A 27,619-nucleotide genomic window follows, 5' to 3' on the forward strand; every position below is an offset into this window, starting at 1 on the left:
GTTCGTTTAGGGCGATTTATGATTTATCACTATGATTTCTCACCCTGATCTCTGATTTCAAATTCCAAATTTACCCAGACGGGGATTCGATGAAGAACCACTCGAGCGAGTCGAGCTCGTTTGTTTTATGTAAGAAGAGGTTAGGTAGATAGCTGTGTAAATGGATGGATGGATAGATAGATAGATAGATAGCTAGCTTGTCTTTCAAGAGAGGATGGGAGAGGAGGATGTTAGGAAGAGGAAAAAAAGGGGGGGAAAAGGAAGAAAGGAAAAGGAAAAAAAGGAAGAAAAAAAAAGGGGGCCTTTAGTTTACTTACATACATATTCATGATATCGATATAAACATCAAGTAGATAGCAATACGATAGGAATAGGGATGTGAAAAGGCATGTGTATTTCTTTAACCCTTCAACTTCTTCTTCTTCAACTTCCTCACGTCTGCGACTTACTTACTTCCTCATCAAAAAAAATTTCCCTTTTAATTTTTTTTTTCCATTTTTTCTTTCAATATTTATCTAAAAAAACATATAGGGCCGCTATTGCAGCAAAACACACATGCTATCAAGAACCCCAACAACCCCAACCCCAACCCCCCCTCCCCGTCGTCCAAGGGAAGACAGACAAATAGACATCTCGCTCGCTCGCTAAGCGCCCGCCTCCTTCCCACCTCCAACCTCCCACCTCCCTCCCAATTCCCACCTGCCTCATCCCCGATTTTTTTTTTATATTTTCTATATTCCTCTTCCTCTTCTTATTTCCTCATGCTTTCCTATTCCGTTTCCCTCTTCTCTCTACTTTCCACATTTCCGATTTCTGATTTCTGATTCCCCATTTCCCATTTCTCATAAAGCCATCTCATCTCACCACCCACCGCCGCCCCCCAATACCCCGCTCGCCACACTCTGCTCCGCGATGGCACCGACTGACGTGGCTGCGATGTCGATTTGATCTGTAGGTGGAGAGAATAATAGGTGGATGGATTAGCTGAGATGGTCATATTCATGTTCATATTGTCCGCCGTTATTATTGCGTAGCCATTTATGGGTTTGCAAACCAAACATGTGCGTGTCTGCGTGCTTGGTACTCGTTTTGTGGGATTTATTCACTTGAAGTAAATTACAGGCCGGTGGGAAAGAGAAAATTAAAAGAAGAAGAAAAGAAGAAAAGGGGGGAGGGGAAAGAATTTAAGAAGATTGAGAAAAGGAGAAAGAATGAATGGGTGGATAGATGGATGGCTCGGAAAAAAAAAAAAAAACACACCTCGCATCCCCCCTAGGGCCTCGTACGCGATACTGTAATTCCTCAGCGCCGCCAAGATCATCTGCAATCCCTCCCCTAGCTGTGCCAGCATGCGCTGCGCCGAGGAGGAGGGCTCTTTGCCGTCCCCTCTCGCGAGGCCAGTGCTCGGGTTTGGATTGGCGAAGTTAGCGTTGGTGTGGGTGTAGGTGTGAGTGTTCGTGTTGGTGTTGGTGGGGTGATGATAACTCGGGGGGAACGAGGAAGGGGATGAGGAGACGGAGGAAGCGAAGTCCATGGCTTTCGTCTTGTAGGAGAGCATGATGAGCGCGTAGGAGGATTGCATGGCGCAGCAGGCAAAGACGGGGATCATGCGTGGGGGGTGGGCTGGCGCGATCGTTGCTGGGGATGCTATTGTGGTGGTGGTGGTGGTGGTGGTGGACATGCTAGGGAAGTATGGGTATTCCATTGAGAGCGGATTCTGCCGCTGGGATTGGCCGTGGTTTAATTCCTGGCTTTGGTTCTGATGTTGATTTTGGCTGTGTGGTACTTGCGAAAGCTGAGTCTGGGGATTGGATGATGGGCGGCATGGTTGCGGGTATGGGAGTGAGGCGAAGGATCGAGCGATGGCGAATGCGGACTTGAGGCATATTCTCGCCGAGTGGGTTGGGTTGTAGGGGAGGATGTTGCTGCTTGAGCCCATGGAGAGGGGTGTGCTCAGGTGGTTTGAGGAGTGGGAGGGGGAGAACGAGGAGGAGAATGCGTTGCTACAGGCGCAGTTGGGCGCTGGGTTTGGGGTGCTGGTGTTGGAGACAGGGGTGAGGAGGTTTGTGTCTTGAGCGGGTCTGGACGTGGGAGGGAGGTCGCAGTGCTTTTTCGAGAAGACGGGAACGTCGGAGAAGGCGCAGTATCGGTGCAGTTTAATGCGTGCGCTGCCGTCTCCATCAGCGAACATCTCTACATTCGGGACTTGTGTTGAAATTCCACCGTGGAAGCGAGGGAGGCTAAGCGAGAGGAGAACAACATACCTGTTCAACTTTATCCTCGCAATCCCTCTTAACGCCTGCCCCACGACCATCTCTGATGAGTCAAGAGCCAGTGGTGGCGAGGAAGAAAGCGTCCAGGTATCGGCTGCCATTATTAGAGGCTCGATGATGGCTTCGAGTTCAAGCATACGGTCCCAGATCGCAGCTGTGTTGGCGCCTTGCTTGAGGGTTGCGTCGAGGTCGATTACAAATTGCGTTGCGGAGGTGATGGCTTGTTGGGACTGGAGGAATATGGGCCATGCCTGGGGAGTGTTAGAAAGGCCCTCAAGGAGTGTGTAGGCAACGTGGCTTACCCCTGGATCACCTGAGTAGGTGGGCCCCATGGTTGTGAAGCGAGGGTCGTAGAGGAGAATCGGAGGGGTCAAGGCCAGAGTCAGCAGGATTCTTTGCATCTATCAGGGCACGCTTACAGAATTGCTCAGGATCGATCCCTGACACACTGCGATGTACTTCAGAGGGTAAGTGATGGTTCGATACGCAACATTCGGATGACTTACAGCCATCCACCAGACCCTTCTATTCGCCTCCGCGTAGTAGCCCTCCTCGTCCCCTTTGATGTGCAGCCCCAAGTTCATGGCAGCATTTACAGCCTGGCCAGCCCTGTTCCTCATCTTCGCAACATTGCCTCTCTGAGCATACTCATACGTGCTCAACATGATCAATGCTATGATACTCTCATTCTCCACCGGATTCCTCGGGTGAAACGGCCGTCGGTCTAAAGTCAACGGGTCACTACTCAGTGCTTCTCCCGGCTGAACGGTTGAATCAATCAGTTCCGACTCGATTTCTATACCCTCGAACGCAGATCGCGCGAATGCTTGCGCCTGTTCGCGCCGGAGATGCAGGGACTCGGTTCCCGAGGGATCTTTGTCGTCGGGGTGAGGAATCAAGGCGAGAGAGGCCGAGATGGCCATGGAGAGAGGCGAACAAGGCTCAAATTCGGGGCAGGACCTGCTGCTGAAGATGGCGTCTGGGGATCGACGGATGCCTAGGTCGGGATTGTCGGTCACTTGACCTGGTTCTGGGGGTGGGAGAACTGGGAAGTAGGGGTGGATGTAAGTGTAGTAGGCGCTCAAACTAAAGTTCGGGTAAGAATGATTGATGATGATGATTTCAAAGTTGACTTTCAAGTACTTACATGTCTTCGTCGCTTGAGTAGGTCCGAATCGGAACCTCGCGCTGGCCACCATCGGATAGCGTCCCCGCGTGCTCCGAGGTCTCGTAGCCACTATCCATATTCTCTTGCTGCGTAGCAAAGATGGAATCGAAGATGAAATCCGTGTCATCTAGCGAGAAGTCAAGTTGCTTCAGGCCCCCTCCGGGCGCGACCAAGCTGAGTGGAGCAGCAAAGGTTCCTAGATCAGATCACACGCATCAGATCCCGCCGATCTCGAGCGTGAGCGTGAGCTTGGGCTTGAGCCTCTGTTGGCTTACCTTCTTCGGATTCTGGCATGATGGACAGCGCACATTGGTTCAGTTCCTTGTTGTTGAACTTTGGAGAACTTTGGCTTTCCGTCGAGACCCGTTTCCGACGGATTCTGGATCCGCCGCGCTTGCTTTGCGTGTAGACGCATGTTTTCCCTCTGGTGATGCACTACACCGGTACAGGGCATCTTGTCAGCGGAGAGATCCGGGGGACTGGGTTGTGGTGTTGTGTGGTGTTGGGTGGTGATTCTTACATTTGAGCATTCGGTCTTCCCGTCGCAGCGAGTTCGTGAAGCGCGACTGCGGGATCTCGTCAGCATCGGTAATCCGTCTGGCAATCGGCCGATGCCCTCGTGACTCGGACTCTCACCATTCCAGACACGCCAATTTCACGGGCGGCACCGCAAACTTCTTCCTCGCTGGTTTGGCGGGCTTGGTCGCCAAAGCCGACGCCGACGCCGACGCAAGCTTGGTGCTGTCGCCGTGAGATCCATCAGTCGTCATGTCTAAACCCATGATGGGGGAGGCTGGCCGGCTGACTCGGTAGATGATGGATGGCTTGAAGAGCGGGCGGTGGTCCAGGTTTTTAAAGTATGCACGTCTGGTACTCACAGTTGTTGGTTGCTTTGGCCATGTCAGTTTGTCAGTAAATCAGTATGTCAGGGTGTTAGTATGTCGGTTTGTCGGTCTGTCGGTCTGTCGGTCTGTCGGTCTGTCTGCCTGTCGGTCTATCTGCCTGTCTGCCTGCCTGCCTGCCTGTCTGCCTGCCTGTCTGTCTGTCCATACGACTAACTGTATGGCAGTTTGTTGTCAGGATGTATGTGGGCTGCTCAGTCAGTCTGTTGTCAGTATGGTGGTGGTGGGGTGTTGAGTTGATGGGCATCTGTATCTGCAGTTGATACCGACGAGATTCTAGAACTTCCGGATCCGCGCGGTCGGCCGACGGCCCACGGCCCACGGGCCGGCAGCAGGAGTCAGGAGTCAGCAGTCGACGGTCGACAGTCGAGTGTCGAGACTCGACTTGGAAGGCGGTATAGGAATCGCTTTATTGCCAAGCCCGTAGGGGTCAAGCGCAGAACTCGACCCCAGCACGCATTCTGATTCGCCAGGATGCGATCCGGGATTTGAAAACGTCGAAAACGTGCTCACGGCATTTGACTTCGGCGACGCGGAACCTGGATGGGATTGATAACAATCTCGGCCGAGGGAATCAAGACAATGTGATGTTTAAAAACTGCTTTATATATTGATATTACTCATCGCGAGGCAGATTAGGACCCGGTGGCCACTGGCCGGCCTCGTTCCGGCCTGCAACAGGATATCTCGGGCCCATGACTGTGCAGTTGTGTCCCGCCGCGGAAGTTTGCACACACTCCTCACCATGTCCTCCTGCCTGTACGGTTTCGCGCCTAGGACGGATATCGGGGATTGGCAGGAAAAATCTGGTATCTGGTACCAGTACCAACCAGTACCAGTACCAGTACCAGTACCAGTACCAGTACCAGTACCAGTACCAGTACCAGTACCAGTGAACCGCCGAATGCTCTTGACCGGATGCCGGGCGAGGGGATCCGGCGAAGAGTCTGTGCATACCGGTAGATCGATGGTACTATCGATCGATGATGGCAGCCGCATTATCGTAGATATCTCGAATCATCGCCGTGAATAGGGACGGATGGCGTTGGCGGACGATGCGGATGCGGCGGATGTGGCGGCTCTGTGTTCCATATCCAGGGGCATCTCTCTTCTCGCTATATCCAGATAGTTGTAGAATAGCCTCCTAGGCTGTGGTGGCCCGGAACTGGCCTGAACTCACCCGAACTCAGTCATGAGATGAGGGCCGTTGATCGAGCTCATCGATCGCTGTTTCCGATCCACATCAAGTACGTAGTAGTTGGGTCGTTCGAGCTTCTATCGACGTGGCCGGCACCGTCAAGCACCGCTCCACAGGTCGGAGCTGAGGAGAGTCGGGGCGACGACCGCTTGACTTTCGAGCAGCACGTTCAGGTCTGGCAGTGATAGGCAGATCTTCATCTTTTCGAGCGTCGTCAGCTTCTGCTTGAACGGGACAGTCGCTGTTTGCTCTTGATACATATAATGTATATATATGTATATACATATACATGATATCCTCGTTTCATCGTCTGTGTGAGGACCAAAGGGTAGGTAGCTCAGAAACATCTACCCGATTCTGATCCCCAGCCACCATTCATACAGGACGACCGTTACGCCGGAATCTCTGTATCATATCAGCACAGTCCATTCAGGATAAAGAGAAGTCGATATATTCTGCAACACCTGGGCGCCAATACTCTGAGAGAGGAGGAGCAGTTGCAACTCAAGTCCGCGACGCAACAAATACCTGAACCTGACCAGAGGACAAACCAAAAACCCTCGGAATCTTTCTACCTCCGGCCACAGCCATGGCTACCAACCCTCATACATACACAGGCAAAGGCTGACCTCCAGAGACCAATTCTGCTGTGAATCGTTGGAAGGATGGATGTGAGGAGGTCCACCTAAGCGAAGCCGACGATTCAACTGCCTCTGATTATATCGCTGTTATCAGACACTCCAAATTGGCGCTCTTTCTTCGTCGTCAAGATCGAACTTAAGATGTCTACAGTATGTCTCTCCCTCCACTTCATACCACACACACACACACACACACACATATATATATGTGTATGGTTTCCAATCCCCAAAGCTTTCCTTAATCTACATTCAGACCCCGTACCCAATGACAGCTCAACGCCCGACCCATCTCACATCCCGAAAGCACAGTACGTCGTACTGGTTAGCACCTAGCAGCACGTCCGCCTCAAATCCCGATCCTTGCTTGCTTTCTCCGAGGACATCAAAATTATCTTCGTTGCATGAAATCTTACCGTGTTAGCAGCAGCAGGAACAATAACTTTCGAGCTGTAAGTAAGTTCTGCTTTCTAGTCTTCTTGTTTTTAGTTTTTTTTCTTTCAACTTTGTGAGAGGAGAGAGGAGAGAAAGCTAGGGAGGGAGGGACGGATTGGGGGGATTACTTTTTCGTGAGACTACCTTTGGTTCCTGAAAACTCTTTGAATCGAACTGCGAAGTTAGTGGCGTGTAGCGGATGGAAGCTTTGGGCGTGGATGGACGTGGACTTGTTCAAGGTGGGAAGTCTGCAGGCCGGGATTGCATGCATGTATGTATGTACTTTTCGATATCTATCTGCTGTGTGGAATTTCTCTTCTGCTGGGTGTTAGTTGGTGAGTGAGTGGACCATAGCATAGCAAATCCAATGGGTACTTTCATTTCATCTAATTTCATTTCATTTCATTTCAAATTGGAGTTTCAATTCTCGAACAGTGCTTTATTAAAGAGGGGGTGCTACTGCCACCAAGGAGATCCACAGCTGGTATTTATCGCTACATACATCCTATTGGAGATACACCTACCTGACTACAACAGCCCATTCCCGCAGCTCAATCACCATCTCGTTGCTGCTCTCATCGTCTCTCCACTTCTCACTCATCCCCATCGTCCAGCATCAGCTTCAGCATCAGCTTCTCAAGCCTCCCTCCCTCCCATCCTCGTTCGTGGATTCAACCCACACCCCCATCCCCCATCCACCCCCATCCACCCACCCTCCGGCTCTCACTATGCGTACTCCTCGCCCCAGCCCTCCACAAACCTCACCTACGCCGCCGTAAATTCCACCACCAACCGCATCCACGCTCCTCCCCCCGGTTGGAACCCTGCCGACACTCACGTCATCGGGTGCAAAGACCCAGGCAGCGGGAGGGGGAGGAGGGGGGGGAGCATCCGACGATTCACTCTCACTCTCATATCGAGCCATCACGCCCTCTCAGCCGCCCGTCCGTCCGTCCGGATCGACGCGAAAAGTCACGAGCGTCCCGTGGCCGAGACGCGACGCGGTCGTCATCGTCGTGCAGCGATGGCCCAGCGCAGGACGGGGATACGTACGTACGTACGTACGTCACGAGGAGAGGAGAGGAGAGGAGAGGAGAGGAGAGGAGAGGAGAGGGGAGGAGAGGAGAATAGAGGTGTTGGCAGTGTGCTGCAAAGTTGGGCCGATCCGAGGACGAGACGAGGATGGAAGAAAATTCGGATACTTGCTGTGCTGGTGGGAGAGAGTCTGCCTTGGACTTTGACTGGGATCGGGATCGGGGTCGAGGATCGAGGATGAGGGAGCTATGTTGCGGAGATGGAGTAGAAGAAGGTGGTGGCTGGGACGATCGAAGCAACTGCTGCTGTTTTTGCGAGGACGTGGCGACTAGGTAGACAATGGTGGTGTTTCTTCCTCTGCGCGGGGTGGAAATCCGAAGGCAGGATGTTGGGCGTGGAGATCTGGCGAAGATGTGGCATGTAGAAGTTTTTGATTGTGAGGATCCTGAGGGTTTTTGTAAACGACGTTGTCGATCGTGGCTTGGAGTCCGGTTTTTGTTCTACAGTCTTTGAAGTGAGGTTATATTATACCCATTTAGGCAGGTGATCGATCAACCCCATATTTCATGATGAAGAAAAGGGTGACATTCAGTTCAAGTCCGCATTTATTCAACTGCAGGGCTTTTGCACTCGACACAACTCTCGTATTTATTTTGCGTCGTCCGGTTAGTCGTACCGAGCAGAATACAAATCGTAACAATTCGGGTGACGTTGTTGTGTTCGAACTGCGATACTTGGGCGCTTGTTCACATCCCATCATCATCTTCGTCTGGCAGATAAACTACCCTTAAAATATTACTCACTTTGAATAAATGAATCGGAAAGCCTCACGATGCGCAGGTATATAAGATTTCTAGCCACATCTACTGGAGTCCAGACCTATAAGCGTACCGTAGTCGGCTCGATGCCAAGGCTCGCTTCCACGATATTTCAACCGTAACGCCAACATGGCAATGTAAACAAGCCGCCCTATAGATGCCAGAACGCTCGTCTGATAGATACTAGGCTCAGGCGAACAGTTGTCTTTCAGAAGACCTCGAAAGCTTCTTCTTTCTTGCGCTCGCGGCGGGTTTGTCCACTCAGCAGCACAGAGCGACTAGACCTAGCAACATCACTTTCATCAGCCTGTAACATCCCGCTAGGCGAGCTTTTCACGGCTTTCGTTGCGTGAACATGAAACACGAATTGATCAATCGCTATGGGCTTTTACCTTGGCTAAAATGTTGGTGTTCATACCCTCAAAGGAGGAAGCGGGCTGCAACATCCAATGCCTTGAGAGGCAGTCGGTAGGATACAGGATAAAGGTCTTTGGTCAGATTGGGCGATACTACAGTGGTAATCTCCCCGAGCTAGGAGTCCTCAGCAGCGATCGATTGCTTGGAAGTCATTTTTCCACCCGCCATCCCTGGCTACACCTCATGTACTTCAGGATGGCCCTAATTAGGAGCGTTAGGCTACTTTGAGCTTGGCTCACTTTTCTGACAGCGGGCTTCTTCTCTAGCAAGCTGCTCTCAGCATCAAGAAGCTTGCTACTGTAGCTAGCTCTCATCACACCAATCACAGCTCAAGGGCGCCTGTCAGCCAAACTCACAAGCTCACGAGTTCACCTTCTCCCTTTTCCCTCTTTTCCAAGCAATCGAGTTTGAAGATGAACGCATGTACATGGTGTCTATGTTTTAGCCTTGCAGCAGCCTATATCAAAATGATATCTCGCTTAATATCAACACGGAATCTGAACGTTGCCGAATGAAGCCTCAACCGGCCGAGAAGCTAAGATAATACGCATGGAATTATGATATATGCCTGGTATTATCAGAATTATTTGATATTAGCCGCTAGCTTCGAGATGCGCGCAGCTTCAAGTGGCAGCTCCATTGCCGGATGTATGTAGAGCTATCGAAAAGACAGGGAGGTCCTAGAGATGGGGCGTATGCATCGAGGAGCGTGCTTTGGTGATTGGATTGCAGACTACCGGTATACTACGCAGCCTCTCGCGAAGTATCTCACACAAAGTCTAATCAACTGAATCTTTGAGTTGTCAAGTTACATGCTTTCCAGTCATGTGCTTTCGGACTCGGATAGATAGGGATTTTTTTTTCCCAACCCAATCACATACATAACCTTTGGACAACAGGAGACAGAGTTCTCGCACCGAGTGAGAAATCGATATGTCTCGTCGTCGGTCGTGCCCGCTCTTAAAAGGCAAGGTCCGAAACACTACAACGCTTCTCTATAACAGATATTTGTTAACTAATCGCAGTGAGTCGGTCTGAAGTGTATCTAAACTCAGGATATCATAGAAGAATTATTCGAAGAAGATCTGCGTCGGCGGAAGCGTGCGTAAGATGATGAGTTGGGCACGAGGTACAGGCTCCGGATGCAAGGGACAACCCCGTGAGAACTGCTTTCCGCCGGTTATCAACCATCATCTGATCATATCTACAAACTAGTAGATCAAAAGGTTTCTTTTTCTTCCCTTTCTTTTTCCATCACAATATTTGAGTCCCTGCTCCAGGTCGTCTCGTCGCTTAGGATTTTTCCAGGCCGCAAGGTTACGTATGCCACATCGCTGTTTCCGCTTCCGGAATCCGAAACGCCAGATTGGGAAGAGAACCTCGACGGCTTCTCTCAGCACAAATCCGAAGAAAAAATGCCCTCTGCAACGAGACTGTTATGCAATGGTCAGATTCGTACTCGAGAAAGATCCTGGGATTGCCTTATTGCACGGAATGTCCCTTAGTACTTAACCCTTGCCCCCTAACCCCACGCCGACCCCCCTTTTTCACTCGCTTAGTGAACCAGTCTGTTGATCAACGCTTGCTGTTAAGGGATTCGCCCTTTCCTTATACGTAGTAAAATCGAATTACGATAAGCATCCAATCCCTTGCCTTTAAAACCTAGATGATTCTTTGTGGTAACGGGAAGATGATTTATTCCTAAAAGAAAAAAGAAAAAAAAAAATTAGTTCAATGACCTCGCACCTGATCTCAGCATTGTTGTGAACGCGCGCCACCACCTCTTCCACCGCCCTCCCATCCTAGAACTTGGTTCTCGGAGCTTACTAGCTTCCGTGATAAGTTATATCTGAATGGCCGCTCTTACGGTACTTAACTTCCCAGCGCGCGAGCCTTATGCACGCGTGCATCTCGGCTGAATATCTCAGTTGGCTAGTTACGTAGTAGCTAGCTACCGGTACCTACTCAGTTAGTCACACTGCCTGCCTGCAGTACACAGCGACGATCCGCGCGCGACACGACAGCGCGTCACCAATCACCGATCATTGGCTAGGTCTTCTCCCCATACAAAAACCTATGCCACACCCTATCGGGACATCATTATCGGCCCGACGTAGCTGGGAGGGAAAATAGAGGTTCGGCTACCGTATCTCAGGCACGGATAAGCATGCCTCGCCTAGTGTGGTGGTCTGCCCTCGGGGAACACCCAAACTTTGTTGTAAACGCTATTGTATAGCTAGTGCACGTGACTACTTCTCATCGTATAGAAGGAGTCAGCTCCCCCAAACCTTGGGGAGAGGACAGAATCCAAGTACTATTCTTACCTGTTGTGTTGCTATTGCAGTACTTGCGGTGCACGCTAGTGAGACGAACGTTCGCTACCGGCGATCCAACCCACCCCGGATCGAAAAGCCTCTTCCACACAACAATATCGACGACGATAACAACATAGCAGAGAAAGTGAAGTCTGTTGAATTTCCGAATCCATAACATATCTAACTACGTACACACCTACCTACCTATAAATCTTCTCCTCTTTTATTGTTTCCCTCAGTCTCGGCTGGTGATAGCAACTGCTCTAGCCATTTTCGGGAATAGCTTATATATGTATCGCGGAATTGTCGATAGAGACCGCGCCATCTGGTATCATTATCCTACACACCCCTCCACCGTCTCCTTTCGAGATGAGGTTTTTCGACAAAAGGACACAAAAGCAGCAGGAGCTGCAAGATGAGGGCGGAGAAGGCGGCCTTCGGCACGAGATGAAGAGTGCTGGTGCAAGGGGAACGAGTGGTGAAATCGACGAGGAGAAGACCACGGACAACGAAACGTTGGCGAGTCCATACCCACGACCTGGCTCAATCGATTGTGCCCTCTCATTAGAGAAAGAGAAGGCCGTTGTACGGAAAATTGACATGCGGTTAATCCCGCTTGTGATGATGCTCTGTTAGTATGCTCTCTGATTATGTGGTATTGGGATATATATTAACAACAACACACAACACGGCACAATATAACACAAAAAACAACACAAGTATACGTGAATACCTGCTAACGGCCCTCATCTCAGATCTACTAGCGTACTTAGATCGTTCCAACATCGGAAATGCCAAGATCGCCGGCATGTACGCGGACCTGCATCTCAACTCGGGGACGTACGAGTGGCTCCTCACCATCTTCTACATCTCCTACATCGTCTTTGAGCCGCTGGCTCTGATGTGGAAGGTCATGCCGCCGCATCGCTGGGCCGCTCTAACCGTCATGGGCTGGGCCGTGTGCGGAACGCTGCAGGCGGCGGCGTTCAGCTGGCGCGCCATGATGGTTGCGCGCTTCTTCCTCGGGGTGTTCGAGGCGGCTTTCTCGCCAGGTATGTAAATCTGTGTGTCTTTTTGTCCCTCGCTTTTTGCTATATATACAGTATGTATAAACATAAAATCAGAGACACTCACTAACAGTCGCCCCAAATCCCGTCACCGCAGGCGTCCCCTTCCTCCTCTCCTTCTTCTATACGCGCAACGAACTAGGCGTGCGCTGCGGCCTCTACCTCAGCGCCGCTCCTCTGGCAACGTGTTTCGCTGGCGCACTGGCCTACGGCATCACGTCTGGAGACTCGTCCGCTATAGCGTCCTGGCGGCTGCTCTTTCTCGTCGAAGGCCTGCCGGGTGCGGTCGCCGCTGCTCTCACCTGGTTTCTGATGCCGGATAGCCCCGAGACGGCGAGCTTCTTGACCCGGGAGGAGCAGGCTGTGGCTAAGGCACGGTCGGTAAGACAGGTGGGCAGCGAGGCCGAGAACCGCGTTGGTGGTGGGCTGCAGTGGAGGGAGGTCGGCGCTACGGTGTTGGACTGGAAGGTACGTACGTTCTGTACAATGTAGAACCCTGGGGATGGGATAGGATAGAATGTGTTGGTACTGATTCGGATGGTAGCCGTGGATCACAGCCTTGATGTACTTCTCCTGCAATGTCTCCTTCTCATCCCTCCCCGTCTTCCTCCCCACCATCCTCGCTGAGATGGGCTTCTCCAGGGTCAACGCCCAGGGCGTCTCAGCGCCGCCGTATTTCCTGGCCTTTCTCCTAGTCATCCTGACCACTCGGGTTGCGGACAAGACCTCGCAGCGAGGCGCGATGATCTTCGCCCTTTCGCTCGTCGGCGCGGCGGGTTACATCATGCTTGGAACTGCGACGAGCGTCGCAGCGCGCTATACTGGCGTATATCTTGCCGCTGCAGGCGTCTTTCCAGCCATTGGGAATATTCTCCCTTGGGTGTTGAATAATCAGGGGAATGATACCCGGAGAGGGACGGGCATTGCAATGCTCAACATGGTTGGGCAGTGTGGACCACTGCTCGGTACGAGGCTGTATCCTAGCAACGAAGGACCGTATTACAGGAAAGGGGTGTGGATTTGTGCTGCGTTCATGCTGCTGAATGGAGTACTGGCCTTGTCTCTGAGGTTCTTGCTGGTGTGGGAGAACAAGAAGTTGGATGAAAAGCACGGGATTGTTGACAGCGCGGAAGAAGTTGGCACGATTGGAGAAGAGAATGCCGGGCCGAAGTTCAGATATATTTTATAAACTGTTCAGGTATTGATGGATCTTGAGCAATAAGTACGGCGGCTAGGTTAAAGAGCATGTTGATTGCTGTTCTACTGATACGGGAACGGATACAGAATTTTGAGTCATGTGACCTACCTCGGGCCCAGCCCCCCGACAACCAAAACACTATTTCAACCGATCAATCTATGGAGTATATTTCAGAAAATCTAATGGCATATATCAAATCTGTCTATCATCTACCTACCTACCGCCTGTTATAGCAACGGAGTATGCATGCGCAACTCTCCCCGAATATAACATTATCTATCCTCGTTCAACTCACAGCGCAAAAGCAAACCGACCCTTCATCCTCAGTCTCTCCCCATATAGCCAGAACAAAACTGAGAAGGGCATCATGGCCAGGCACAAGAAGCCAAGCAAACTCGTCGCCCAATCCACCCCCAGATCCTCGTACATGTGCGTTGCAAACAGTGAAAAGCTCGCGGCCATGGCAGCCCGCACGCATGAGCTCGTCGCCAGTGCCGAGTTTGCATCCAGCAGATACGTATCTACAACGTAGATCTGACTCGGCAAGAACACCAGATAAATGCCACACCCGATGAACACACCCGAGATGACTTGCAGCACCCAGCTGATGCTCGGGTCGGACGGCCACGCGAACCAGAAGAGGCCCGCTGGTAGCAGGACCGAACCGATCATCACGGGGGGGAGGCGGGATTCGGGAATAAAGGGGTGCGGGAAGGCGGCGAGGAGACGGGCGAAGCGCGTGTTGTTGTCGATGGCGATGTAGAGGCAGCAGGCGACGATGCCCATGAAGATGCCGAGGAAAGGGAGGGAGGAAACGCCTGCTGACCAGCCGCGCACGAGCTGGAAGGAGAAGGGGTAGGCGAAGAAGATCAGGTAGAGGATTGAGTAGACGAGGGAGGAGTAGAGGGTCATGGCCATCAGCTGCATGGTGGCTGTTAGATTTTGAGTATGGGAACAAGTGGAGGGAAGGGAAAGGAAGCGGAGGAGAGAGGGGGGACTTGCGATGGGTTCCCGAAAGAGCATTATCTACGGTTTCGAAAAATATTTTTCCAAGAGGTTGCGCATATTGAGGGGCGACTCGTCGATCGGGGCGTATAATGCCCAGTTCTTGGTCTCATGCGCTCCGCTCTACGCTTCAACAGGATCGGCGTATACGTCTCGGATATCCTAAACAGGCCAACGATTCCAAAGAACGCACTCATAATCAGAGTGATCCAGGCCGTCCATCTCCATCCGAGATGACTCTGCGTGATGAACTCTCCGACGATGGGTCCAGCGATAGGTCCCAAGAAGGTGGCGCCTGCGAATCCGGCTGTGGCGAGCCCGCGGTCGATGTTATCCTAGAAGTCGACGTATGTTCCGCCCACGATGGCGATAGGAGCAGCTCCGAAACAACCGCCCAGGAATCGACTGATCATGATAGTTGCTACGTTGGGCGCGACGGCCACGGGAATTTTGAAGATGGCGAAGAGGAAGAAGCCGAGGAAGAGGGGCTGCGTGCGGCCGTATACCTCTGAGAGAGGACCCCACCAGAGCGGTCCTGTGCAGAGAAAGAGAAGATGGTTCAGCGTCCAGATGCCAATGATAGAGGGAGAAAGAGGGGGGGAGAGACAGCTCACCACATGGGAAACCAGCTACATAGAGCGATACGCCGAGAATCATCACCTCCTGACTGACTCCGAACTTAAAAGAGGTCACCGTCCTCGCCGTACTGGAAGATAGAGGACGCAAACGAGACGCAGATTGTCAAAATAGCCGTCATGATAGTAATGCGCCACTTCTTCGCACGAGGAAGTTCATGGGGCTCTCTGAATCATCGGGTCCGTCCCATGAGACGATGTTGGTGGCTGGATCGATACATGATGCGTGCTGATTCTGTTTCTCGAGATCCGCACCGGGAATGCGGTGGTCTTCGTCGAGACCCGCACCGGCTTTGAGGTCGAGGTCGAGGTCAACTTCGGCGCCGTTAGAAATGGAAGGGGCTCGCGAGGGGGCAGCGGTGTCTGGCAGAGAGGTAGAGTGCCATTCTGTGCCATGCTTCGCCATCGTAGGCGCTGACGACTCTGGATCCGCGAAGGCAGCCATGTTGGCAGAACGGACTGATTGTAGGGAAAAGAACCAACGAACGAAGTAACCAAAGCCCGTGAACGAGAGAATGGGCCTTGCTTGTTACTTATCCAGCGTAGTGCTCATTTGTCGTTCGGCCCACGCGCCAGTTCATGGTCTGTCTGTTTGATACTTATCCTTATCCATTCATTGGTAAAGAAGCCTCATCTTTACTAGACCAACCAACGCAGACATGTTAAGGGGGAAGAAGGGGAACGACCACCAAAAAGGAACGGCCATATTCCAATATCCTCTAGACCCCCCACCTGGTCACCTTCACCGAGTCCCCTAACTACTCAAGGTTTCGAAAGGCGGGCGGCTACGAAGCTGCGAACGGCTGAGAGAGTTGGGTTTCTGACGTTCTGAAGTGTACCGAAGCCCCGAGCCAGAAAACATGCAAGCTTTCCGGGTGTCTCTATCAGATCTATACAGGACTTTTCGGCTTTCTAGAATTTTCGTATTTCTTATGAAGTTCTGATTATTGGCTGATTTAAAAGTTTCGATATATTCTAGAACTACTTCACATAGCAACGCACTGCCACAGCAATTTGGAAGTGGTAGGGGGAGCCTGCTGATAACGGAGCAAAAAGCCTAGTTCAAGCGAGAAACCGCAACTGGTCCGGCGAGCTCTGCTAAGTCCCTCCTCGGTTGTACCTCAGCACGCGCATCCAGTTTCCGGCTCTTCTCAAGAGTACTGTCAAACCGCCCAAGCAGTAGACGCCACGACAGACCACCCCACATCCATTCATGCGATCCCCAACGACGTCTAGTTCCCCTTCGATTCCTATGCTCCAGGGCAAACGTAGTAGCCATCGCCTCCGCTGCATGGTTTGCCGTCTTGTCCATCGCAGGACCCTTTGGAGCAGCCATACATCTATAACTTGTCAGTACCTTTCTGGAAACCCATCTTGCAAAAGAATCTATGGAGTCACATACGCCTGTACGGAAGGTGCAATACTGGGTCGTAACCCCCTCCCTCCTATAGGTGCACCAGCCGACGTTTACGCCGGCATTTGTGTTCACCTGTACTGCCGATGGCTGGGGAGCGACGGGACCGGCGGGAACGGCGAATACCGAAGAGGTGAAGGCCATGATGGCGAAGAGGGTGATGGAAGAGGACCGCATTTCGGAGGATGATAGTGGATGTGTTTCTGGAAATGTGTTATCGTAACGTGTATTTTGAAAATGAGTGTTAATGTGCTGTTTTGAAACGAATAAAACGTGGCATAGCGAGCAATAGTTGGAGGGGCGAGCATATATATATATATACCACTCCCCTCCCCCCCGAATTGCTATAGCCTCAGGGTGCCTCCAAGTTGAAATTTCCACTATAACCCCCCTGCTTACCCTACCCTCAAGGCTTCCCCTACCCTCAAGGGTGCAACAATTACGCCTGCGACGTAGTACCGAAGTAAACGCCTATTTCTCGAATCTTAAATCTCAAAACATCTTTGTTTCACTTCCGTTTCCACTTTCTCCTCTTCCACTTCGCTTTTGCTTATTTGCGTGCAAAGCTTGTTTGCTTGCCCCAAAAAATTCCGCTTTCATACAATCAACAAGCAAACTGACCAGCTATGACTATCCCCCCCCCCTCCCATGAATCCGTGTCGGACCCAGTTGAGCTGCAAAAATCGTAGAGCGGGTGATTGCTGAGTGGCTTAGAGCCCTGCCAACTCCATTGCACAGAACTACAAGTAAATCCTGGCTCAGAGACACTTTTCAAGGCTGAATGAATGTGGACACCACGGGACAGGCCTAACCAAGTGTTACAGCCTGGGGATGCCTTAGAAGTCAACATCCCCTCTTCGAAGCTCCTGGGTGCCCTACCCTCCGGGTGTAGCACTTACGCCTGTGGCGTTCTATAGTATTACTACTATATTGTACCGGTATTACAACCTCGCCTCAATTCTTAGTTTTAGAGAATACAAGTTAATCAATCAATCATAACTACACTTATTAAAAGCTTCTTCTTATGACCTAGTACTTTTATTGAATAAGTACTAGCAATAATAATTACCGAAATAATATATATATATATATATATGAAACACGTCACTTTGAGAATCGATTTATCGTTATCAAGTTTTTATTTGTTAATAATCAAGTCTTTAATATCTTCTAATAAAGAGAGACTTAATTTTTATCTATTAACCTTTTCCCTTTCGAAATACATCGAGCTCTACTCTGCTGTCGAAGAATAGAAAAAAAGCAATTCAATTGCCTAATAAATCTCAGCTTTAAAGCAGAATCCAACCCATAACCTATTCCGTCGCTAATTTCATGCTTATCATAGCCCTGCAATACTTCATCCAGCAAAGCGAGCGAGCGGATAAGGCCTTTACGTAGGTATTGTAGCTAGTTCCAACCGCAAGGAACTTGCAAGATGGTGCCAGGAGCGAGTTTCTTACTCTGATCCAGGGTGAGGTTTAAAAGCCACATTTGAGTATAATCGGCGCAGAAATCCGACGCGATAAGTGACAACTCGTCGCCTTCGACGACCGTATAGTACCCAAACTCTTTCCCCGGGATCCTAGAGCAATTGCGCTTTCGACTTTTGCAAAGGACTTTTATAATTTGGTTTGGAGAAAACGAAGAGGTAGTAGGATTCATGTTTTGCAGCTCTGATTCAGTGGAGCAAAAATCAGCCGCGACATTAGCCCAAGTGTCGGTGCCTTGAACAGTGTAATAGCCGGTGCCGGCAACGCTGCTAGTAAGGTCGGGCCTGCAACTTCGACGGATGGCGGTTGCGACGCCGAGGAAAGAAGCGAGCAAGAGATTGTTGTTGAAACGCATAATGGAGTTGGGATATTAAGGTAATCGTTTTATCGAATTGAGCTTATAAAAAGATTGTAAAGCACTACCGGTATGATGATAGTTTATAACAAAGTTGAAAACATGAAGAGGGATGCTTATCTTATATAGTTTTGATTGCAAAGTATCTAGCCCCGCAATTTCGTATAAGTACTATTTATCGCTAGTACTACGTATATAAAATACGAGCAATACGTACTACGTCTCAGGCTTAAAGTACCATCGAGGGTAGGGTAACCAGGGGGTTTAAAGTGGAAACTAAAGTTTTGAGGCACCCTCGAAGGGTAATACTTAGGCCTGTACCGTGGTACGGTACTACGTTCGTAGTACGTACGTAATACTACGTAAGTTGATCGATTCAAGCCCCGGTAAGATCCCTTGCAAAAGTATACCATCGAAATGTACGTAGTAGTAGAAGTATTATTCATATACTACGTATCTTCAAGTTAGTATTAATCTGTGCAATTGAGTTGACAGAGCTTTGAGCAGTTTAAAAATAGCGCTCTATGATTTATAAGCTTAACCTACTACGTATAATGGTCGAGGTATAGTAAGAAATAATCGGCCTTCGGTCGGGCTTCGTAAAGTTTATCGCCCAGTAAACGCCGCATCGAATGAAATGAAATTCCGTAGTACGTAGTAATACGAGAAAGAGAAGAGGGAAGAAATAAATATAGATCATATTTATTTGCGACAAAGCCGAGTTATACTTGATTCGAAGTTTACAATTATGATAATTTTAGATATAGGCTTTTGAAATGTACTTATATACCTTTAAAGTCTCCTTACACTTTTATTCATCATCAATACGGTCCGGCACCATCTTCTTCACAGCTACTTACCGGTATCTACTTCTCAAAACAACAACCCTTCTTTAACTACTCTATCAATATGCGATTCATCAACGTTCTTTTCGCTGCAACTATTATTGCAATCGCGCATGCGGAAGAACCTATGCCTGAATGGGAAGATCCTGATCGGAATCGTAAAATTCCAGATGAGAATGCTTCTGGACGCATGGGAATACTCTTAGTCTGCGAAGACCCTTGGTGGAAAAATTGCGAGAACGTCACTTATTTGCAAGACAAATGCAGTAAGAATTCCTTTTTTTTTTTTTTTTTTTTTTTTTTTTTTTTTTTTTTTTTTTTTTTTTGAAAAGTTTAGAAGCTAATAAATACAAAAAGTGGGACTCGGCCCATATAATCTTGACGATAAAATGACCGGTTTCGATACTTACTCGTACGGATGCGAGTTTTACGGGTAAGCAAATCATTATTATAATTCCTCAATTTAATTTCATTTCAAATAGCTAATTAAAATCAGTCCTGGTACGTGCGAAACCGATGATTCCTACTTCGTTTGGCGAGGTGCTGTCACCGATCTTCTATCGACCGGTTATTATAAGTCTAATGACCAAATTTCTTCATTCCGTTGCGGAACGTAAAATGCAAAGATTCATCGCGATATCGAGATTCCGAGATACGATATCGAAAGATATAAAAAGATGAATAGCGAAGGGAGGTCGTTTTCATATAGTAGATTAGATGTATCTATATGGCTTTGTATTGCTAGGCAACCACGACTTTATCAAAAAGCTCCTTATCTATACAAAGTTTCGTTATAAACTACCACGGTACAGGCCTAAGTACTACGTACGTAGTACAGTACTACAGTGAAAGCTCCGTTTGCATACCTACCTACCTATCCGCTGCAATGGTTGGCACGTCGTACGCCTTACGTATGACTGACTCATTATACTTTCCCTCGCCGGCTGGCTGGCTAGTCTGGAACACTTTTATACTTCTTCTATTTATAAATACAGAGTTATGATCATGCGCGAGGCACAACCACCCCCTTTCCCTCTTACTACGTAACTTCGTGATTTCCAGCGTCTGGAGATCGGGGGAGCGAGATTTCGCTTGGCTCGACTGCTAGCTGTTCTATGCCAGCTGATGATGATTCCCTCATCCGCGCTCCGTCAAGCAAGAAACAAAAACCCCGGGCCGCCGCCGGGTCGTCGAAAACCACATCGCAAAGAAAGAAAGGAAGAAAATAAAAATAAAAATAAAAAAAGAAGAGAAGCGGTTCGAGACTTTACAAGTATCGGTAAGAGAAGTAGCCCGAACCGCGCCATCGATTCGTGAGCAGGCTGGTTACATCAAACCCGTCACATTGATTGCGTAGGTAGTACTAGGTACGTAGTAGTTTGATTAATGAAATGGTCCGACCAAGTAGGCCGAGAAAAGTTATTTGATGAAGTACCGTACTTTGATGCTACTATTTATTTTTAGTACTCCTCGCACGGACTCTCGCCCGCGAACCCGTATCTCGCGTAGTGTAAATGCTACTACCGGTACGTAGGTAGTTTACGATTCTACCGCTTGACGGCTCTACCATCTTACGTACAAAACGCTCAACCTGATACCGATCTGCCGGTAAGAGGTGCAGCTCGAACAGCGCAGTCGGTTTGCACGTAAGCATGGTATCGTATAACACGATCCAGTCAAGTACAAACCGCGTTCGTCGACGAGCGGGAATTCGGATTCTGGTGTGCCTTCCGTGAGAGCGGCGTCCAGTCCTCCGGAGAGATAAGGCGACTGACCACCACCACCACAACAACGATGAAACACAAAAGATCCAGAAGTGAGTAAGTCCTAAGTCTGTATGTAGGGAAACCAGGAGGCCACGATTCTCGACCCAGTACGAGGCGGCCTCTCCCGCACCCGCAGCTCTTCTCCGGCGGCGCAAAGGGTTTGGAAAAGCCGAGATGGAATAATCGTCAATACGCGACGTCTCTCTTCGAAGCTTCTTCGAAGAAGAAGTTACTCTCCCGACGACTCCGGAACCCTCTTCCTTCTTCTCCTCGACCGCTACTGTACGTACAGGACGCCGACGGCGATCGCGACCGGACGGGCAGACCGAGCGCAAAAACCTCAGAGAGGAGAACTGGCGATAAAAATAGAAATGACGGGGAATGGTGGGGAGGGGAGATGCAGCAGGAGCTTATCATCCGATGAAATCGAAAACAAGGTATCAATTACGCTTTTCGAAGAAAAAATAAATAAAATAAAAAATAAAATCAAAATAAAAGGCCTTTTGCAAATTCCCCGACCGGCTCTATACCAAAGCTACGGGTGCGAGCCCTTGTACAAGTAAGCTTGACGATTACACCAAAAAGGTATTCCCACTTCCCTATATCGACGCCGCTCCTAAAGCTCCCAAACCTCGACATCCCTATCCAATACCACAGCCGAAGAAGGAAAACAACCCCCCCCCGGCGCAGATTATTCATTTATTCATTTATTTTATTTATTCGTTTTACCTATTCATTTTTTTATTTTATCTTTTCGTGAAAAAAAAAAAAAAAAAAAAAAAAAAAAAAAAAAAAAAAAAAAAAAAAAAAAAAAAGCTTTGGGAGCCGCTCGCTCACCGGTACTGTATGAAAAGAGTCAGCCATAATCGCGGGATCAGAACCCCCCCCCCCCCAAAAAAACCTCGGGGCGAAATCCAAGACGAAGCTTTTTTTTTTTTTTTTTTGCCCCTTTAACGTTGTGGTTTTTTTTTTCTTCTTGGGACTCTCGGTTAGATGGATAGTACTTTATACGTATATATTATATATATAATTATAACAGATCAATTAAAGACCGGTAAGTAGTTACCTAGCGCGGCGCCGTCGTGCCTTTACTGTACGTACCTACCGGTACTGTATAGGAGGGTCTGAGGACGGCAAGCTTTGCGCGCCACCCGTCGCCGCCCGCACGACGTGGATAGGTAAGTAAGATACAGTGGTGACAAGATATGAATAGGAAGTAGGTAGATGAAGGAGAGAGGAGGTAGGGACGTGGGTGAATTAAACGTTAACCCTTATTTTACTTTTGAGAGACTTTGGGTACGGGTAGGAAAAAGAAATGAGAGCATCGACGAAGAAAGAGTAAGGGATTGGATCAGTCTCATACGTCTTTCCCGTTCATGAATCGTCATAGCAATATCATCATGATATTCATCATATTCATAACATTCATAACATTCATTATATCATCATCTAGCGTAGCGTACTTTACTATACTGCTGTATCGCACAACTTGTGTTTTGTTTGTTCGTTGGCGGCGACCGCGGCCATCCATCATCACTCCCGGCAATGCCACTCATCGAGCCACCCTTCCTGCCATCCTATTATCCATCCTTACGATCATACCAGCTCCACCCCCAGCCCAGTCGAGTCAGTCCTTCGCCATATAATCCCACCCAGCTCGCCAGCATCAAACATACGATCCTAAACAACACACATGTATATGCAACGCCCACCTTCCTCTCCCCATAAGAAGACGCCACGCTCCCTCGCCTCGCTATCAACAAACTCCAAGCCCAAGCCCAAGTCGAAACAAAGCCACTAAACCACGCGGTAGCATGGAAAAATCACTCGTCAGCCACTCACTCACTCATTCCCCTTCAAGAGTGTCCTCAGCGTCAGGACTTCCCGCCTCAGCCTAGCATTCTCCTTTTTGCACCTCGCCGTCTCTTCGCCCGCCTCCTTGAGCCTACTCACCCACTCCTCCTTCTCCCCCTTGCCCTTCAACGCCTTGACAATCTTGCCCAGCTCCCCGTTGAACTTTTCGTACAGAAGCTCGTTCTCGGCGCTGCTCTCCTTGTACAGCTGGTCGAGGCCCTTGACCTTGTATTCGCTCGCTTGCAAGCTCTTTTCCAGGTCAGATTTGATTGTTTCGTTGCGGTCTGTGAGTTCGGCGATGATATTCGGGATGCGGGACTCTATCGCGGAGAGCTTGGAGGTGAGCGTGGTCAGGGAAGAGGAGCGAAGGGTCGAAGAGGAGGCGTTGAGTTTGGCCATCTCTTCCCCAATCTTTGAGAGTTCAGATTGTAGGGAGGCTTCGGCTTCGCTGATGGCTTTGGCCTCGTTCTGCAATCTCTCACGTAATTTCTGCGGGCTTTGCAGGCGAAGCTTCTGGGGTGAGGTTTTTCCGGGCGTGGCGGCGGGTCGGGACATCGAAGGCGCGCGGCCGACGAGCGTGGGGATGTTGGACGATAAGGAAGCATTTTTAGTTTGCATCTTGTTGTTGGACCCGAGGGACCACAGGTCTTTCATGGCTACGACGTCTGGACTAGAGAGGTTGAGTGGACGTTCGGTGAGACCGCCGCCGTGACGTGATAATGCGGTGGGCGAGTTCTCCTTCAGATTGGGCGAGCCAGTGCGGTACATCGAGCCGCGGTTACGGTCCATGATCCCTCCTGCTACTGGGATTTTGGTTGGCGAGGGTGTTCGGGGAGAAGAGTTTTGTTTGGATGCGTGGCGATCGAGTGACACAGGGGAGTTTCCAAGGGTTGCGGCTGCCATTAAGCTTTTCAAGTCAGATAGGGAGCTACGTCTTTTCTTCTTCAGCCTCTTAATATTATCGTGACTCTCTTCAGGGGGAGGTGAGGCGCCGATAGTGCTAAGTCTTGACGGGGATCCACTGCTGGATGGACGTTCATCGAAAGCACCCATTACAGTTGGTCTATCCCGAGAAGCAGGTCGTCGACCAGGCGATTCGATAGACTTGGAGCGCATGATGGATGAGCCCTTGGAGTAGCTCGACGTAACAAGAGGGTCTCCACTAGCAGCACTACGGTTCGACTTGCTTAAGGTTCGCCATACCGACGGTCGGTCTTCCTTGGTACTGTTTTGTCGAAGTAGAGTGTCCGCAAATCTCTTACGGAAAGAAGATGCATTTGACGCAACAGAGCCATGAGCAGAGTGGCTTGGTCGAGCACCGGAAAATGAACCGAAAGCAGAGTTGTTGCCGCCGCCATAAGGGATGGCTCCTGGTCCAATATCCTCAAAGAGTCGTTCCTGGTCTTCAACCATACGATCCAGCAAGTTGATGTAGTCGTGAGGATTGCCGTCGATAACAAGCAACTCGGCAAAAGCTGCGGTCAAGACACCACGGTCGCCATCATTACCGCAGCCGTCAAGCAGATCTGCAAGTAGTTTGATGATAGCAATGAATGCCCTCCTATTCTGAGGAGCCATCTCACCAAATACCAGCCTAGTGTAGTCTGCAAAATCGGCGGGCATGAGCTTCAACGCTCTCTCTTGCAGCTCGTCTAGGGTCTGTGCAGACATGACCTGTCCCATTTGGTCCTTCCAAGCCAATCTCAAGTATTTCTCAAACGCAACAAATAAAACGTCGACTGAAGCTTCTGATGCCGGACGATTATCAAATGGGTTCTCGATGAATGTATTGTACACAGCGTTGATTGACAATTCATCGGCGGTGCCTCGATTTCGCAGGACCCTGCCAACAATATTCCCTTTCCGTGCGAGGAGTGCGGAGATGTACCCTGTAAATGTCTCTTCAAGTCGAACGAGAGGGTTTCTTGGCTTATCATCACGGACACTGGTTCGAAGTTCAGCTTCTTGAATTGAATGAGTCGATTTGTTGCTGTTTGTTCTCGCCAATGGAGCACCCATGACCGGTGTATTACCAAGCGTGGGTGTTCGCGACTGTTTAAGAGAAGCTGAGCTATTATGCATGGACGAGGATGAGCTGTTGAATCCGCTTGAGATAAAGCTTGAGAGTAGCTTGACTGGAGAGTGAGGCCTAGACTTGGTCTTATCGCCTTCACATACAACGTTGATTGACTTGAGGGTCTTGACGTGAAACGAGATAAACGGGGCAGTCAGAGACGGATTGCTGACGTGGTATTGTGACCGAAGTAGATCGTTCACTATGAAAGTCAGTCCTTTCTCTATGAGACCATATATAACCATATATGAAACGTACCTCGCTTTGCAAATGTTGGGAGGAAGTGCTCGGTAACCACCTCATCAACAAAAACGCGGTCGTGCAGTCCATCAACCTCAAGTCTATATTTCAATCCTCCAGGAAGACTGTTGACGTTCGCAACAATATCAACGCCATAATGACCAACAGGAGCTCCCTTCGTGCCCTTTTCATGATCGACAACTATGCGGATGGGAGCTGGCTCCTTGCGGCCTTCCGTTAGCGTATCGATTCCCTCCGCAAAAACAGATGTGTGCAGAGTAATCTCGGCAGCTCCTAGCTTGATAGATCTCAAAGACCATTTATCTGTCTCTCGTTCCTTCTCTGAGAACCGACTTTCAACTCTAGCCTTGGTGATTTCTTCGGTGAACTTCAAAGCCTTCGCGTCGTAGGCACCCTGGAGGATGAAGCTTCGAACGGTAGCACCTGGCGAGTCTCGCTCTCGTCCAGTGCCGGCATCTTTTAACTCGTGATGTGATATCATTGATAGGACACGGCTGTCGTCAGACACGGTGAAGCGAGTGTCGCCCAGAATGTGCCAGCCATTGAATATCAGTTCATACTGCTTCTTGTGCCCACCTGCTTTAGCGGTAATCGAAGCCATCATGCTTGCTGCTGAAGGGTTGTCGACTTCAGCAACTAGTCCTCTCGCCGAAAGACTACAATGGGCCGCCTTTCTAAGAACCACTACACAGTCTGTGAAAAGCAGAAACATGCCCTCTCTGGCAGCAGACGTTGACGCGGGGACCGGTGCTGAGATCTCGGCAAAGTCAACAGCAGCAATCAGGCGACCATGAGGGTGCAGCGAAGCTGGCCAAGACTCGACCAAGTTCTTCAGGCGATTAGTAACCTGCGATTTGTCTGTTGCCGGGGGGTCGAGCGAGCATATTGATGTGATGATATCTCTAGCCTTGAGCATAGGCTGCAGAGCTGGGTGTAGGACTGGGAGGTAATTGACAATATTGTCAATGAAGAGGCTGTAACGCGGTAGTCTCTGGACAGGCTCGATGACAGCGGATCTCAATCGTTGCTCTCCAGTTTGTTGAACACGTTGTGAGAAGCTTGATTGTTGCCTCACGAACATGCTGATGATTTGGGGAAACTCCTGACTGGCCCGGATGTAGTCTTGGTAGCAATCAGCGAATTGAGGGAACCACTCGAGTAGTACTTTGGCGAATGCAAGTGTTCCAGTAGGGTCCTTTACCCGTCCAGTGCCGCCATATCTAGATCCAGTTGAGCTGATCGCCGGTGCCTCAAGGTCCAGCTCGAATTCCTTCTCCGTCTCGTCCATAACCTTCCGGATATTATCCAGGAAGGCCGAGTTGATTTGTAAAATCCTATCGAGGGATTTCGGGAAGAGTTTCTGCAGGTCTTGCTCAGAAGGACTGAAGCTACCGAACGTTTTCTTTCTGGCCTTGTCGCGAAAGTCATCTGCAATATGATTGACCAACTCATGCATCTTGATCACATATCTCTCCTCCGTATCAACCAATTCCCCCATCTCTCTCCGCAACGACATCTTCTGGTCCTGCAAAAACGATTTGGTCCGGTTCAGAGAGGTAGGTTTCGAAGGAGCCCGGCGCAATTTTGATGTAGGCAGAAACGCAACCTCTCCAAAAAGCTTCACGAGCGGCGCATAAATACCGTACTGCCTTAGCGTCGGATCCAGCAACTCGTCATCGTCCACCAGCTCTTCCGGATCCAGCTCTTGGAACGGCGCAATGGATCCAGGGGGAAGCACCAAATCCACATCGAGATGGTGTATGTTCTGCGGGCGCAACGCCCCGGTAATTTCGTGCAACACCTCCCCGATATTCTCCACCCGCACCATACTCGCGGCCAGATCGGCGGCATGCTGCTCCGTGAAAAGCGACGGTGCACTTCCGGGCCTCTTGCCCTTCGAGCTCGCGGCTTGTACGATGACGCCGCTCTTGACGACCTCGGGCAGCTCCTTGAAGTACTTCAGCAGGCCAAAGGCAATGCCGCGGCAGACCTCATCGCCCTGCCTGTCGCGCGGCAGATGGTTAACGGACTGGTAGAAGGGGGAGTTGGGCGAGATGGTGATGCGCGGGTAGCTCTGGAAGCCGGCTGCGGTAAAGACGTGGACCTGGATGCGGGAGCTGTTGAGCGTCGAGTTGGTTGTGGTCGAGGGGCCGTGAAAGACCAGGACGGGGAGGTGGCCGAGGTTGGCATCGGTGGTGTAGTAGAGGGTGACCTCATCCTGCGACAGAGCCAGCTCATCGGTAAGTCGAACCATGGTGAGGGATGGGGAGGGATGGTGTTGTCGAGTTTAAGGTCGGGGTTTGGGTCGGGTCAGGGCAGGGCAGGTCGCCTAGTGGGTCTCGTTGGGCATAGCGAGTGACCCTCGAAGATGAGGAGTTGTAGATCAAATTGATTGACCGACTGACTCGATACAGGTGGTAGTTGTGATTGTGGTCGTGACTGACTGTGATCGTGAA

General features: G+C 50.0%; 7 protein-coding genes across 7 annotated transcripts; 2 read left to right on the forward strand and 5 right to left on the reverse strand.

Moving 5' to 3' along the window:
* Positions 1-860: 860 nt before the first annotated feature.
* Positions 861-4,223, reverse strand: L3040_004996 (uncharacterized protein; the record flags this gene model as incomplete). The annotated part of the gene is made up of 10 exons (XM_066156405.1): positions 861-949; positions 1,261-2,168; positions 2,265-2,524; positions 2,576-2,674; positions 2,723-2,731; positions 2,780-3,359; positions 3,421-3,637; positions 3,717-3,876; positions 3,962-4,007; positions 4,078-4,223. The coding sequence occupies 10 exons, from the start codon at positions 4,221-4,223 to the stop codon at positions 861-863; spliced, it is 2,514 nt and encodes an 837-aa protein (XP_066011813.1).
* Positions 4,224-11,568: 7,345 nt separating this feature from the next.
* Positions 11,569-13,455, forward strand: L3040_004997 (uncharacterized protein; the record flags this gene model as incomplete). Its single annotated transcript, XM_066156406.1, has 5 exons — positions 11,569-11,830; positions 11,955-12,251; positions 12,340-12,734; positions 12,811-12,830; positions 12,909-13,455. 5 exons carry the CDS (start codon positions 11,569-11,571, stop codon positions 13,453-13,455), a joined length of 1,521 nt encoding a protein of 506 aa, XP_066011814.1.
* A 300-nt stretch (positions 13,456-13,755) lies between these two features.
* Positions 13,756-14,487, reverse strand: L3040_004998 (uncharacterized protein; the record flags this gene model as incomplete). Its single annotated transcript, XM_066156407.1, has 2 exons — positions 13,756-14,385; positions 14,467-14,487. 2 exons carry the CDS (start codon positions 14,485-14,487, stop codon positions 13,756-13,758), a joined length of 651 nt encoding a protein of 216 aa, XP_066011815.1.
* Positions 14,488-14,804: 317 nt separating this feature from the next.
* Positions 14,805-15,549, reverse strand: L3040_004999 (uncharacterized protein; the record flags this gene model as incomplete). Its single annotated transcript, XM_066156408.1, has 3 exons — positions 14,805-15,004; positions 15,084-15,147; positions 15,253-15,549. The coding sequence occupies 3 exons, from the start codon at positions 15,547-15,549 to the stop codon at positions 14,805-14,807; spliced, it is 561 nt and encodes a 186-aa protein (XP_066011816.1).
* Positions 15,550-16,354: 805 nt separating this feature from the next.
* Positions 16,355-16,695, reverse strand: L3040_005000 (uncharacterized protein; the record flags this gene model as incomplete). The annotated part of the gene is made up of 2 exons (XM_066156409.1): positions 16,355-16,444; positions 16,507-16,695. The coding sequence occupies 2 exons, from the start codon at positions 16,693-16,695 to the stop codon at positions 16,355-16,357; spliced, it is 279 nt and encodes a 92-aa protein (XP_066011817.1).
* A 2,577-nt stretch (positions 16,696-19,272) lies between these two features.
* Positions 19,273-19,825, forward strand: L3040_005001 (uncharacterized protein; the record flags this gene model as incomplete). The annotated part of the gene is made up of 3 exons (XM_066156410.1): positions 19,273-19,474; positions 19,566-19,641; positions 19,705-19,825. 3 exons carry the CDS (start codon positions 19,273-19,275, stop codon positions 19,823-19,825), a joined length of 399 nt encoding a protein of 132 aa, XP_066011818.1.
* Positions 19,826-22,816: 2,991 nt separating this feature from the next.
* On the reverse strand, positions 22,817-27,417 carry L3040_005002 (uncharacterized protein; the record flags this gene model as incomplete). Its single annotated transcript, XM_007297244.2, has 2 exons — positions 22,817-25,104; positions 25,161-27,417. The coding sequence occupies 2 exons, from the start codon at positions 27,415-27,417 to the stop codon at positions 22,817-22,819; spliced, it is 4,545 nt and encodes a 1,514-aa protein (XP_007297306.2).
* Between the last annotated feature and the right edge of the window lie 202 nt (positions 27,418-27,619).

This window comes from Drepanopeziza brunnea (assembly GCF_022702325.1).
Source record: "Drepanopeziza brunnea f. sp. 'multigermtubi' strain 214-2 chromosome Unknown ctg7, whole genome shotgun sequence".
Taxonomy (NCBI): domain Eukaryota; kingdom Fungi; phylum Ascomycota; class Leotiomycetes; order Helotiales; family Drepanopezizaceae; genus Drepanopeziza; species Drepanopeziza brunnea.